The sequence below is a fragment of the Anoplophora glabripennis genome, unplaced genomic scaffold (assembly GCF_000390285.2).
Source record: "Anoplophora glabripennis isolate ALB-LARVAE unplaced genomic scaffold, Agla_2.0 scaffold921, whole genome shotgun sequence".
NCBI lineage: Eukaryota > Metazoa > Arthropoda > Insecta > Coleoptera > Cerambycidae > Anoplophora > Anoplophora glabripennis.
In genome coordinates this window covers 97,448-112,643 of record NW_019419181.1, presented here as the reverse complement: position 1 = coordinate 112,643, position 15,196 = coordinate 97,448, and the positions used below count along the sequence as shown (strand labels likewise).

Below are 15,196 nucleotides of genomic sequence, written 5' to 3'. Positions count from 1 at the left end.
GATGGAGACAACCAGAAATTTTTAAACAGACAAATTGCCACTTCTGAGAGCATATTATACTGCCGAGGGCACGTCTGTTGGTTTTACACAAGTACACATACCTGGCGCATTTCATGCTGTACACGTCTCTAGATAACCGTTCGTAAGCATTCACAAATCTGATATCAAATAATAATCCAATAAGTCAGTAAAGACAAGGAAGATTCACAATCAACATTCTCGGAAAGCTGTTTGAAGGAAAAATGATTTAAAATCTCAACGGAGGATTGTTTTGTATAAACAATAAAGAAACAGATCTTTTTCCGCAAAGGCATTACCAAGTTTGACCAAAAAGGCCAAACATTCTGTATAAGATCACTATGGACGAACACAAGATGAAAATCAAAGGGATCGAGCAAGGTGCTGCAAACTACCACATTTTGAGGCCGACGAAGAGCGCTGTCATTTAGACAGTCGTGTAAGAAAGACTAAGCAACCATTACATTGGCGACAAAAAATGAACGAGTGCAAAGTCAGGCTACCCATCGAACGCCAAAAAGATTAAAAATTTAAAAAATAAAGGCTCCATTCGTTGTGTATGTCGACCTTGGGGCGTTTTATCAAAAACGCAAATAGAACCACTAGATATAACTACTCGCCTATTTCACTCCAACAGAAGAGGTGAGATAGAGCAACAGATAAGACAGAAAAAAGTGAGCAGCTGATGCAAAGAACCTTTCAGGCCAGCGTTTTCCGTACATTAGTAGGTATAGAGAATAGGAAAACTGAAATATACGCAAAATTGAGAGGACTGCTGCAATGGTTTGAATACAAAAGATCATTTTAGTGCCAAAACTCTGATTATAAAAGTACACATACCTGCACTTCACACTGTACACTTCATCTTCTAGTACTGCCTCCCGTACGCCTAGACAGGAACTACCTGAAAATTTAATATAGTATTAGAAGGAAAAGGGTTAACGTTGTATGGTATTAATGCATGTTTTTTGCATGTCGCGTAATAAAGGCGTTTGCGTATATGTTTTCGGAATTCCTTTAAGGTAAAGACGCGATAGCAATAAGGGTGAACTTTAACAATTTCCACACGAACCACACTCCATACTTGTGAGATAATAAAAAATTACGGGGAACATCTCTTCTAATCAAAACAGGATACACGAGCCGTTCTACCACCACCCCCGCAAATTACTTGCAAAACAGATAATACTTCCGCAATGCAGATATTAAGGCAATTTTTCAAACCCATTTCTCAAAAAATGTACTACTGTAAGGAGCGCAAAAGCGTGTTCTGTTTCTGCAAAAAACCCTCGAGTAAGTATATGAATTTTAAAAATCAGCCTAATCGAAGCTTTCAAACCATTCTGATAAACCACTTCGTTTGAAAAGAAGGCGCGAGGAGTGTCGGAATCATCAAAAATTTTAATACAGCACTTGCGGGAAGGTGTCTCGATTTGCGTGTAGATAAAGATATAACCGTACAGCAAAAAGGATAACATGATAATGAAATTACAACCATTATCGAGGAACTGAAGGAGACTCGAATAATATCTTAAGTCGCGACGTTACGTCACGTTTACGTCACGTTACGTTTACGTCACGTCGTCACGTTTTACGTCACGACGTCACGTTTTACGTCATGTCGTCACGTTTTACGTCACGTTGTCAGGTTTACGTCACGTTGTATTAGCCGTTTGTTAGCCGTTGTTAGCCGTTTTGTTTACCGTTTGTTAGCCGTTGTTAGCCGTTTTGTTGGCCGTTGTTAGCCGTTTTGTTAGCCGTTTGTTTTATGTTGAATATATATGGCATACCTTATAGGTATAACTCATTTGATGTTTAGCATCCGACATGTTTACATGCAAAGTCTGTAGTGCTGTAGTCTGTACCCAAAGAGTTGTTCCTGGATATTGCTTGGAATATTTCGTTAGCGAATTCAAGACCAACACGATAATGAAGCTCTAATGTCCAAGTTGTGCGAATTAAAAACCCGGAATGATAAATTGGAAAATTACATAGAAGATATAAGTCCAAAGGTCGTTAACCCGAACAAACGACACATGTTTGCTATAATACAGAAAAATCAATCAGCCGAGTATCCGTACCTGCAATCCTTGAAGAAATTGCAGAAGAAGCACCCGAAAGCGCGCGTCGTGGCAGATTTAGAGCATAATCCCAACAGTATCAGCCTTTTTAATCGCATCAAGGGCGAGATACCGTATATTACATGTAAATGACGTTAATAAAATGCTAGAAATTGATTAAAATACGAGCGCCTACTCCCTCCACTCCTACATAATAAGAATACCTTGAGCAAGCGCCTCATTTTTGTCTTGTTCTTGGTAGTGACAAGTCGTGAAAATGAAAACAGCGTTCTACTTTAAAGCAAAAGCCTTGAGAGAGATAAGAAAGCTAAATATTCGCGACGATGTATTAATTAATCAATGGTACTTGGATAAACAGCCTTCATGTTATATCCGTTATGAAGGCGAAAAACCCGTATAGTTTGCCTTGCTGTCTAAAATGGACTTTGACCCCTTCAACAAGCATTCAAATCCAAAGACGTTCAACTACATTTATGCGCTGGAAGCGCATCGTAGAAAAGGACATGCTGCAGCCCTTGTAGACCATGTGAAAGAACGTGAACAGTTTTCGGCGTTTTGCAGTAATGAAGCCTCAGAGAATTTATTTAAAAAATGCGAATGTAAAAATTACGGTGAAATGTATTGTAATGTTATGTACAGATATCCTTAATAAAAGTTTGTAACATATGATTGAGTATTATTATTATTTCTAACCTTTTTGGAAATGAATGAAAAAATAAAACAGGTATGTAAAATATGTATTTATTTTCCAATAAAATTGTGACACAATACAGAGCACTCTACATATATAGCTCTTCGAAACACCTAGTCAGTAGAATGGAATCGTAGGAGCGTGTCACACTGGTAACGGTATTGTTGTAGGAGCCGTATTCTACATCTCTACAATTACCAGTAGTTGAAGTACAATTCTTCCAGTATTTCAGATGGTTTGTTTGTTTTTAATGTATGTTGTCTGCTGGGACACCACAGATTATTCCATAATACTGTAGTGCCCCCATGGCAGCGTCTCATACGATCCCTTTATCAAGTATCGCTTATCGTCGTGCGGACTCAAAGCTATTTTTTCATGATGAGTCATTGTGAAGACTGCATGTTTTTCTGATTTTATCAAATTTTGCTGAATATATTTATTTTTGAAATTATCGACACACTCGAGGTAATCCTCGAGCGTGATGAAGTTGTTGATTACCGATTTTTTTATACCCTTAATTTTCTTTGTTAAAGCCACGTCATCGCCATCAGATCGTTTAACGGTATACATTTTGGACCTAAGACCTACGAAAAGTTCCATAGGCATACCGTTAAACTCATCTTTCATCATACCCAAGACTTTTTTATTGACTTGAGGGATGTTGTACCTGTTATCGGCGGGATAGTCTGAAGTATCGAACCGAGTGTGACAATCGCGACGCACGACTTCATAGACGTCTTTATTTGTGATTTCATATATCAGCGAGTCGGTGTCGGTATAAAGGACTGAGCAGTCGTTCCCAAACTCGGGCGCCATATAGTCATAATGAAAATCGTATATGGTGGTTTTGGCTAGGTCCAAGATCGACATACCAACGTATATCGGCTTGTTGAAGAAGACCTCGGTCTTATTTAACTCAACAGCAACCAAATTCTCGTTGAAAATGGTAGCCGCTTTGAACTCCGGTTTAGATATCAATGCCTCCGCACCATAACGCCCGTCCCATTTGTTTACTAATTTGACTATCGAATGCTTGCGGATGTTCTCCATGGTTTTTCCTAATACTGCATTATTCATTAGCTTGAACAAATTTTTTTCAAACTCGTTTTTAGCTGCCTGACGTAACGCGGTATTCAGATCGATGTAAGACATACGCCATGGAGACTGCTTAAATTTCAATACGCGATGAATTTTCGTAAGTTTGAGTCCGTGTTTAAGAGCTTGTTTTAAAGCTCTATAGTGAATAACGTACCGGGTCTTATTGTGTAAAGTTGCCAAAAGTTTAAAATGTTTATATCCGGGAGGAGCGCTATGTTCGGGACAGAAAGGTAAGTCGCGATGTGAGTCATGTAGATGAGCCGGATATTCCAAATCAACTTCAAGCAAATAGCCTTCAGATGAAGTGTCTGATACGCTGGTAACGTCGATGTTGGAATCTACCCACTCAAACCCACCGTATGGCAAGTACTGGCTCATAGCCCTACCGTATTGATTGTTAATGTCGAAATAGGATAAACACTTTACCCGTTTACTCGGGTCGAAATTTGGAAGATACTTATTATTAGCCGCGCTTTTACGTTTAGAGCATTGACTTAGACCTCCACGAATTCCCCGTTCGACAAACATTACCATATCGATATCGATCAAAAGTTCTAATGTCTGGCGTGTCTTAAACAGCATACAGGCCCAGGTGTATCCAGGTAGAGTGTAGTAATTCGCTGGATCGAGGCCATATGTCTTGAGACAACTGCTTCGAAACTGTTCAAACACGTCAGCCAAAAGTAAAATATCGGTTTTCATGTTCAAGTCCGTGTACTCGCCTAAATTTTGAATTTTGAATGTATTCCAAACATTTTGCGCGTGCGCGAACTGTTTAGACGAAATGTTCTTGTCCTCTAAACGGTTATAAAAGTGTGGTTCCGGCAGAGACTGGATATTAAATTTAGCAAAGCTATCCATGAAGTCATACGGATACACCCCCTTTTTCGTTAATAAATTAAACTCATCGTCGGCTAGTTCGGAAAAGTCTGATTTTAAATTTGGAAACTCGATCAAGTATGATGATAACGTATCTAATGCGGAATTCATGAAACGGAAAGAGTCAATAAAACGGAATTTAATTAAATTTTGATCAATATTTTTGGTAAACGAAATGTATTTTTCCTTAGTTATCGGAAGTACATCAACCCTACCCGGCAGGTCATTCGCGATATTTTCCAAAATAAAGTGGGCATCGTACCCGCTCAGGTTGTGAAAAACAACAGGTATAACAACCCCATCCTTGTAATTAATGTTACACGCGTTGTGCGCGGCGCCCCTGTAGTTATTCTCCGGAGTCAAATGAAAATGGTCACGGACTTTAACGTCCTCTGGCTTAAACGGCTGTTCACAGATGTGGCAATGAGTGGCTTTATGAAATTCGGCTTCTTGCGCTGACGTCATGGAAATATCGTAAGGGCATAAGAAAACCGTTTCTACGTCCTCGGCAAACGCAGACATTTCGCGAGCGAACCAAGACATGCAGTCCTCACCCCTATACGAGCGATAAAAGGATAATGAAGGATCGTATGAACACTTTACGTAGTACCCTACGGCAGCAGGCACATGCCGTTGGTATTTGCTGCCATCATCCACCTCTTTAAGGATACTCTAGAGGTCGGCGTAAATGGTAAAGGGGACCTTTTCTTTATTTCTAAAGTTTTTAAATTTTAGGTCTTTTTGGTCTTCGGTTGGTAGCCTGACTTTACACTCGTTCTGATTTTTGCTGTCGATGTAATGGCTGGTTAGTCTTTCTGCGGATGAAAAGTAGTGCAGACATCGATCACAAAAATGCTTCTTAGCATGATCTTTGCTAAGTTGAGACGATAAGAGGCGTGACAGGTCCTTTATCCAGACATAGTGGTATTTCATTGGAGGGCCATTAATTTTTTAATTTTCATCATCGACATCGTCTTAGTATTGATCTTGAATCATAAGCAGGTTGACATGCTTATCTTTTTTGTTCTTTGTCAAATAAACTGGGTGTGTGGTGAAGTTCTTTTTTCTCTTTTTGAGGCAGTATACGTTAACCGATACCCCGTTTTGTTTCTCAAACCTGGGTATCTGCTTCATGGTCATTGCAAACTGTATACCCGTCAGGTTGAGTACCGTTGAGAGTTGAGGATATGATGATGTTCTACCAGGGTGATGATGATGATTATCGGTAACAGGATACAAGGCTGATGTCACCGCCCACGCAAAACAGGCGTCGTCGTCATTTTTTACGTTGACGCATGCCTGCTTCTTTTTAATTGATGTGGGTAAGTCGATGTACGATGACCCCAGCTGTGGCGCGAACTTGTTGATGTTGATCCCCAAGTTGGTTATGGAGCTCAACGTCCAGCCGCTATCACGCTCTTGGAATTCGTCGAGCTCCGTAGAAATCGGTATCACTACATGTTCGTGAAACCATGCCTCTAGATTAGTATCGCGATAAATTGGCGAATTCTTAGTCGTGAAATATTTCGGCTCCTCCAGAATTCTGTCGGCTTTCTGAAGCCGAAACTGCCCGCCGAACACCGAGTTGACTGACTGTCTCTTCCTTCTTCAACGCGGTAGCAATGCGCCGCTTGAAGAGTGCGAAGCTGTCCTTGAGGAACTCCTTGGGGTCCTTGTGTTTTAAATTGCTTATTACGCCGGTGCGGATGCGGCTATCGAAAGCATTAGCCGAATCATCCCAATGGACGCGATGTTTTGCGGTTTTCTTTGGATCGGAAGAACAGCCGGCACCCGTCTTCTTTATGGACTTAAACTGACATCTAAAGGATTTTATTTGGGCCAGCTGTGTCAATAGCTTTTGCTTTTCCCCAATGGTTTTGACAGTTTTTAGCTGATTTTTTATATTTCGCACAGCTTTCGTGCACTGCCGAAGTCCATCCATCGCGGTTTCTTCAGTATAAGATTTTTTCAGAATGCCGAGTAGGGCACATATTTGGTAGCACAAATACTTTAGAATATCTGATGCAGCCATTATGCTATCACTTCAAAGATTGAAGATAGACTGGCTAGAAGGCCGTAGGAGGTGCGTAGTTATCACCTTTCAGGTAACTAGTGTCGGTGAGATCTAATTTTGATGCCTGAAAAGAGGTCACGTGGTTAAGATGCGTTTGATTAAAAATAGGGTGTATCTCACAAAAAATTTCAAAGTATAAGACAAAAATGAAAAAAATTTGAAAGTGTGTAAAACGAAAATATAGTGGGTGCTTTCTACCTACTAGGGGCAAGCATATCATCGATCGCGAACAAATGAAAAAATCGATGAAACCCACTATCTTACTGCAAGACGTTTAATTTGATATGCGACACGCCATATTTTAAAAAACTCACCTTTATTGAAGACTTTTCAACACCTTTTTAAAAAACTGATAATTTCAAATATGATAACAGCGCGGAGATAAGACTCAAGACAGCGTACTGATACGAAAGGAAAGACCAGATATACCGACGTATCCGGCTTTTATACTCCGCTGATGATCTCGAAACTTTCTCCTAATCTCGAACCTGTCCCTAACGGTCGAGCACGTAAGATGTAGAAAACACGTGATATGCGTGGTGGTAGTGGTGCGCATCTTAAGCTTAATAGCTTTTATAATCGTTCTTTCTTCGCTGATCTGTTGAGGTGTACGGAGGTGTAGTGCTCGCGGGGCTCGTGGGCTGGTGGTCGACTTTCTTCCTCACGTTAGCGTACAGGTACCGCTTTCATGCGGGAGAGTACAGCCCTTGGCGTCTGTAATACCAGTCCTAATAAGATAAGGGTCGTCGCCTTCAAGGGGCACGTATAGATAACGCTTTCGTTTGTGCGCATGCGTGCGAACATATTTTTTTGTGGAATTGAGTTGCCGGGGCTTCCAACTAATTATTGCTGTTGTTGAGGCTCCTATGGCTATCAAAGAACCGCCCCCACCCTATAGCCCGCCTCTGCAGCCACCCTCTGTGGCCGTTTACCGCTTTCCCTTGGCCCATCTGGTAAGTTTTTATAATTTTTTAATTGCTTCAAAGCTGAAAATTATAATTGTTTTATGATAAATATAGAAATTATGAAAAATTAAATATAAAAAAATTTAGTATTCCATCAAGCTGTACTTGACTAAAATTTAAATATGGAAAAATTATTTTATGAAAATTTATGAAAAAATTATGAAAAATTAAGAGTCAATAGTAATTTTTAATGGAAAGTCACTTATCATCACAACGAATCTGTGTAGTTTGAAACACGGCCGTCGAGCTGTTTAAATGGTGCTAGAAGTGCTGCGCGCGTATTAGTAATATTTCCTAACACAAGACAGCCATTTTATCGTTTCGATAGCCCGAAGGCCTTTCGCGCTCGCGAACGAATTTAAGTATTTCGCGTTTGGCTGGAACCTTTTTCGTTGGCAGGGGAAAATCCAATGATTACCCTTAGGTAATCGTTTAAGATAGATCCCTACACGACCACGGGTACCTGTATCAAGCCAGCATATGTAACTGTGTATTGAATCGGTACAAACGACGCGATCTGAAATGCAAAACTCAAAGCAACTTACCCTTCATATGCCTTGCGGGCTCCGTGTCTCTGTCGTTCTGTTGTTTTGTTTTGAACTTCATGCCTCTGTCGTCCTGTATAATAATACTATTTTTCGGTTTGATTTTTTACTTCATAATTTTCTGTTAGAATATTAGTACTAATTTAAATATAAATTTTTTCGATCTGATTTATAGCACTTTTTTGTCACAATTTTTGGCCTGATTTTTTAAGATTTTAGTAAATTGCCTTTATCTTTTTTCGATAAAGATTCGTCTAATTACTGTTATTATAATAAAGCCCTGTATTATATGAGGATTATGCTTTTTATTAAATTTTCGGTTAGTTAAGGTTTATTATGATCAAGTGCTTTTTGCTGTATTAAATAAGCTGAAAATCTGAAATGATGAAATTTGAAGCAACTTACTCTCTGTCTGCTATTTTTTGTGTTGTTTTTGGTTTCCATGTCTGTCGTCCTATGGGCAACATTCATGTCTTTCCAACGCTGCTCCCTCTCTCTCTGTCTTTCCGCTGTCTATAAAATTAATGCTTTAGATTTTTAGCCGCCATCTTGTTGTTGTCAAATAATTTCTAACTTTTTATAAAGACCCTGTAGCTATTGTTTTTTCTCAACTGCTAAAATAACACCCTGTATAATGCTTGTTTTAAATAAAAAAAATTTCAATCTGATTTTTGGTTTTGATTTTTATGGTTCTGGTAAATTGCCTTTCTCTTTTTTCGATAAGGATTCGTCTAATTACCTATTGTTTAATTGTTTTTGGCTCATTTTTTCGGTTATTATAATAAAGCTCCGTATTATAGGTGGATTATACTTTTTATTTAATTTTCGGTTAGTTAACGTTTATTACGATTAAGTGATTTTTGCTGTATCAAATAAGCTCTTTTACCAGCTAAATTATGGTTTTCAGAATACTAATATGTTTTGGGGATTTTTAGCTTGTTTTCCTGTTGAAATAAGTCAATATTTTTAATTATAGAATTTTTTACTATAAAAAATAATTCACCTAATTGCAGTATAAGATTAATGCCTTTTAATACGCTTTATTGGAAATAAGCCGTTTTGGTGGCTAATTTATAGTTTTTTAGATTTATTTTCTTTATTTTCAGTTAGAAATTTTCGATCTGATTTTTCGACTTGATTTTTCATTATATATAATTTTCAGTTAGAATATTCAGTTATTAAAATAATACTATTTTTCGATATGATTTTTCGACTTGATTTTTCATTATAATACTATTTTTGTGCTAGAATATTAATCCAAATAATTTGTAACTATTTAAATACCTTTTTATAAAGACCCTGTATATATTGTTCAGTAGGTAATAAGACCAAATAATTTGTAACTTTTTAAATGCCTTTTATAAAGACCCAGTATATCTGTATACCCCTTTCCTCTTGAAATAATGTGGGTTTTTTATTTAATTTTTCGAGTTATTTAAATAATACTATTTTTTTATTGGAAATTTTTAAGATTCTAGTAAATTGCCTTTATCTTTTTCGATAGAGATTCGTCTAATTACTGTTTAATTGTTTTTGGGTCCATTTTACAGTTATTATAATAATAATTTTCGGAATGCTATTATGTTTTGAGTATTTTTTAGCTTGTTTTCCTGTTGAAATAAGTAAATATTTTTAATTATAGAATTTTTTACTGTGAAAAATAATTTGCCTAATTTAGTTTAAGATTAATGCCTTTTAATACGCTTTATTGGAAATAAGCCGTTTTGGTGGCTAATTTATAGTTTTTTAGATTTATTTTCTTTATTTTAAGTTAGAAATTTTCGATCTGATTTTTCGACTTGATTTTTCATTATATATAATACTATTTTTGTACTAGAATATCCATGCTGCTTTTAATAAAATTTTTTCAATCTGGTTTTTGGTTTGATTTTAAAGATTCCAGTAAATTGCCTTTATCTTTTTTTCGATAGAGATTCGTCTAATTACTGTTTAATTGTTTTGGTTCATTTTTTAGTTATTATAATAAAACGGTTTTACCAGCTAAATTATAGTTTTCAGAATGCTAATATGTTTTGAGTATTTTTTAGCTTATTTTCCTGTTGAAATAAGTAAATATTTTTAATTATAGAATTTTTTACAATGAAAAATAATTCGCCTAATTTAGTTTAGGATTAATGATTTTAATACACTTTATTGAAAATAAGCCGTTTGACGGCTAATTTATATTTTTTGCTGTTAAAATAATAGGGATTGATTTTTTAAGATTTATTTTCAGTTAGAAATTTTTCGATCTGATTTTTCGCGTTGATTTTTCATTATATATAATTTCGGTTAGAATATTCAGTTATTAAAATAATACTATTTTTATTAGAAATGTTTTTAAGATTTATTTTGAGTTAGAAATTTTTCGATCTAATTTTTCGACTTGATAAAATAATGAAAACATTATATATGTCGGCATCACCCTTGTAACCGTTTATGAATTCGTAGCCACTCGAAGAACTGTCGCCGTCGATGGAATGTTGAGGATTTGTTTTTGTTTATGTTACAGAAATATTAGAGTACCAAATTGTTATGTCTTCAGGGTTAAGTTTAGCCTGTGTGTGAAAGACCATCATTATCTAACTTTTGTAAACACTTCCTTATATGGTCATGTTTGGTAAAAAGTAAACTGATAGGTTAAAGGAATGCACTGGGTACCGCCCCCGTGAACGGAACAAAACTGAAAGCTCGGGAAGCAACTGGATCATTCAATTGATGACACAACCATAGCCGTGTGGCTTTTATTAATATTATTGTTATTATTGTTTTGATAGAAAAGTAGTGAATAGGTTGCTAGAACTGACAGTGGCGGACCGTTAGTTCCTATTTCATAACTTGTATGACAGCTCCCGTATTTGTAATAAATAGTGTCACGTCACCCGTGTATTATTTCTATGGAGACAACGGAGTAAACTAATTCCCATGTCCACCAGGTGTCTCCGACATCAGAAGTGGGATTCGTACGGCCAAAAGGACGAAATTTGCAAAAAGTGAGTGTGCGAAAACCCGTGATGAAGGTTTGGAAAAAGTGAAGAAGTTAGAGAGACAGTTGTTGTCGTCGACATCCTGCAGTGTTGTGTTACCCGTTTCATCGTGCGGAAATGTCAAAATACCTCCATTCGACCCGTTTTCGAGATTTGTCGACCTCGAAGGGTGATGTGCAATAGTAGATTTGTGGGTGACAAAAAGCAAACCAGCGAAATGGAACTAATAAAGGTGTTATCGAATTCCCGGAAAGGTGAAACTATTAGGTGGTATATTACTTTGGTTCCACGCGCGAAAGTCTTGTTAGACGAAGATTTCAACTAGAGCAGCCGAACGATGCTAAAAGTATGTGTGCTATGCTGCAAGGGAGACTTGGTAAGCGTCCGGCGCTATTTCTTTCCGGTCATCATACTGGAACGAATCGTCGCGCCCCAACTTCCGAGCACGAAAGTAGCCTTTACTTCCCAATGAAATGTCACACCTGCGATCGGAATGGACATCGATCAATTCATTGTAGAAATCGTCAAGAATCGTCATCAAGGGTTGTTATTTGCTAAAAGTGTGGAAGACCGGACTATGTTGCTCCCAACTGCCCATCTATAGTCAGAAAACCAAAGTCCGACATTCCTGTGAAGAGAGTCAGTATGTATGGGTGAAAAGCAGACCCAGCCAGTTGATATGGATAGTTGAAGCTGAATTCTGGTGAGATCTTTCCTTTTGTATTTGACACAAGTTTAGATTGCTCTCTTGTTAACGAAAGTTACGTAGGTCACTTTGATGGTGGACGTTTTATTTAAACTCGCTGAGGGCTATTGATTCTGGCTCTTTCTTAAGTACCTTATATGCAAATTTTAATAGTCGTAGTAATTCAAGAAATTCAAGTCAAATAATTATTTTTGTTCTGCCCGATAATTTTATGTCTGCTCAAATTATTATAGGTAAAGATTTAATAGAACAAAATATCAGTGTGCGATATAACGCAGATGGCTTATTTTTCTATCGAGAATATCTTGTACAAACTCTAGTTGTAAATTTTGATGCCATACAAACCGATGTTAAGAGTAGCGATAAACAAAACTTAATGAGGCTCTTGTCAAAATACCGTGAAAACAGGTAGCTTAGAGATACGTTTGAAGGACCCGATTACATACGTTCAAAAAAGGACCCTATCGACAGTCTCTGTTGAACGAGAATTTGTGCGTAATAAAATAGATAAATTATTGCAAGTTAAAATAATCGTTCCTAGTAATTCGTCCTTTTCTAGTCCAATGATTTTAGTCAAAATAAAACATGGTTCGAACCGCATATGTATTGACTATCGGGAGCTATTTGCCAATACTGTACCTAATAAATATCCTTTGCCGCTCATAAGCAATCAAATTAACAGAGTGCACTTAGCCTACTATTTTACTTCACTTAACATGGTATCTGGTTTTCATCAGAACCCTGTTCACCCAGACTCTATCGAAAAAAAGGAGACTTCTTTTGTCACCCTGTAGCATATTTCAGTAAGAGAACCTCGTTGTCATTCGTATGATTTAGAAATTTTAGCTTTTGTTAACGCTGTCAAACATTTTAGCCATTTCCTATATGGAAAATATTTTACAGTTTTTTTTTCATATTGCAACTCCTTAAAAGCTTCCTACAGAAAACATGATTTAACTCCTAAAGCACATAGGTGATGGGCATATTTATAGTCATTTAACTTTGACGTATTTTATAACCAGGGGAGACAGATGAAACATGCAGATTTTTTCTCCTGAAATCCTACCGATAATAATAGTGATAGTGTCACTCGTAAAGGAAACCCTTCTACTCATATCGTTCACATTATAAACTTGCATAAAGATTGGCATACAGTCACACAACAACGCAATGTTATAGTTAAAATAATTGCCAACTTAAAATCAAATGAACTCGACTCTTATCTAGCCAAAACTTACGATATTCGAAATAATACTCCGCTGCGTAAAATTGAAAGAAATGGTCGATCGTATTATTTAGCCGAAGTTCCTAGGTCGGCTACCTGGTCTGTCATAAATCACGTACACTTATTTAAAACATCTGGGCTGGCAGATGACTTTAGATAAACTTTATGAACTCTACTTGTTTCCTAAAATGTCTAAAGCGGTTAGAAAATCTGTTGAAAAATTGCTTAGTATGCAAAACATCTAAAACTTAATCGTGAAAGATTCAAATTCTTATGCACCCACACTTAAAGTTGGTCAACACTACTTATTTTTGGAAAATTAGACAAAAGCGACAATAAAGAATACATTTTTGTAATCATAGATGCTTTCACTAAATTTGTTATTTTACACCGTATTCGATGGCTAACTGCTACATCTGTTCTTAATTATCTTAAGAGAATTTATTCACTTGTTTGACTGTCCTATGGTCATGTTTAGTAAAAAGTAAATTGATAGGCAAAGGAATGCACTGGGTAACGCCCCTGTGAACGGAACAAAACTGAAAGCCCGGGAAGCAACTAGATCATTCAATTGATGAAAACAGCCAAAGCCGTGTGGCTTTTATTATTATTATTGTTATTATTGTTTTGATAGAAAAGTAGTGAATAGGTTGCTAGGGCTGACAGTGGCGGACCGTTAGTTCCTATTTTATAACTTGTATGACAGCTCCCGTATTTGTAATAAATAGTGTCACGTCACCCGTGTATTATTTCTATGGAGACAACGGAGTAAACTAATTCCCATGTCCACCAAGTGTCTCCGACATATATTAAAATAAAACTCATCATATTTGTTGTTTATTTTTATTATAATTTTTCACAAAAAAACAATAATACCTAATGCTAACTATAAATATGTATTTTATAATAATGATTAAACAAAGTCTGTCTTATTTATCCAAGAATTTTGGGATGCTGGAAGTCCAAGCCACTTGCAAAAAAATAAAGTATTGTTATTTTTTTTCTTTTTCTTCAATATTGACTGTACTAAATATACATTGGGATATTTAGTTTTCAACAATTCCCACTCATAAAAACATCCTTTGATTGGTTGACCTTGCATATCTTCTAACGCATACGTTGTTGGATTTGTTATATTTACTTTAATCACTTTGAATAGCTCTGTTGAAAAATTTGCTGTGAAACCTTTTTCAAAAGTATTTTTAAATTTGCTAATTCGAATGATGTCTCCTAAACTGAATTTTGGTTTCAGGGCAACTTTTGGGTGGTTATACACTTTCAATACTGTGGATGGTTTTACATCGATGGGTTTCATACCAGTAGTACGGTGAACTCTATTATTATACGAACTTATAATTTTTGGTAGAATATCAATCCACACATAATTACCTCTAGCTGAAAACTCTTTATATATCCAAGTTTTCAAAGTTCTTATAGTCCGTTCGACAATTGCGGCCTTTTTTGTGCTAAATGTAGAATAATGATTTATCTTATGCAGCTGCATGAGTTTGGAGAATTGTCGATTATAAAATTCAAGTCCATGATCGCTCTGCAGATTGCGTGGGTAATAACCAGCGTCTAGAAAAATTTTTTTCATTGCATCAGAAACTTGGTCAGCTGTTTTTTTCTTTAGCGGCTTCGCCCACACATATTTAGAATAACAGTCAATTACTATAAGTATATATCGATAACCTTTATTTTTTTTTGCAAAGTTTTGCATTTCTGCCAAGTCTATTTGGAAAAGATCTGCATACCCCTTAATGATTGTTCTCCTCCTGCAAAAGTTTCTTCGTGCCGGTTTGTGTAATTCGTTGACAATTTGTCGTTTTGTGTCACTAATGAACATTATGATTCAAGTTTACTAATAGAACAGTGCGTACGTAAATGTTCCCCGTTCTTTTTTGGAATGTCTTATCACAACTAATGG

The 15,196-nt window shown here is 36.6% G+C and overlaps 2 protein-coding genes across 2 annotated transcripts in view; both read right to left on the bottom strand.

The window, feature by feature from the left end:
• Positions 1 to 3,069: 3,069 nt before the first annotated feature.
• LOC108912513 lies at positions 3,070 to 5,289 on the bottom strand. Its single transcript, XM_023456849.1, has one exon. It carries the CDS (start codon positions 5,287 to 5,289, stop codon positions 3,070 to 3,072), a length of 2,220 nt encoding a protein of 739 aa, XP_023312617.1.
• Positions 5,290 to 6,833: 1,544 nt separating this feature from the next.
• LOC108912512 overlaps positions 6,834 to 15,196 on the bottom strand; it is a 12,101-nt gene continuing 3,738 nt past the window's right edge. Inside the window, exon 3 of the mRNA XM_018717752.1 lies at positions 6,834 to 6,905. Coding sequence (XP_018573268.1) covers positions 6,834 to 6,905 — 72 coding nt within the window. The remainder of the gene's footprint in view (positions 6,906 to 15,196) is intronic.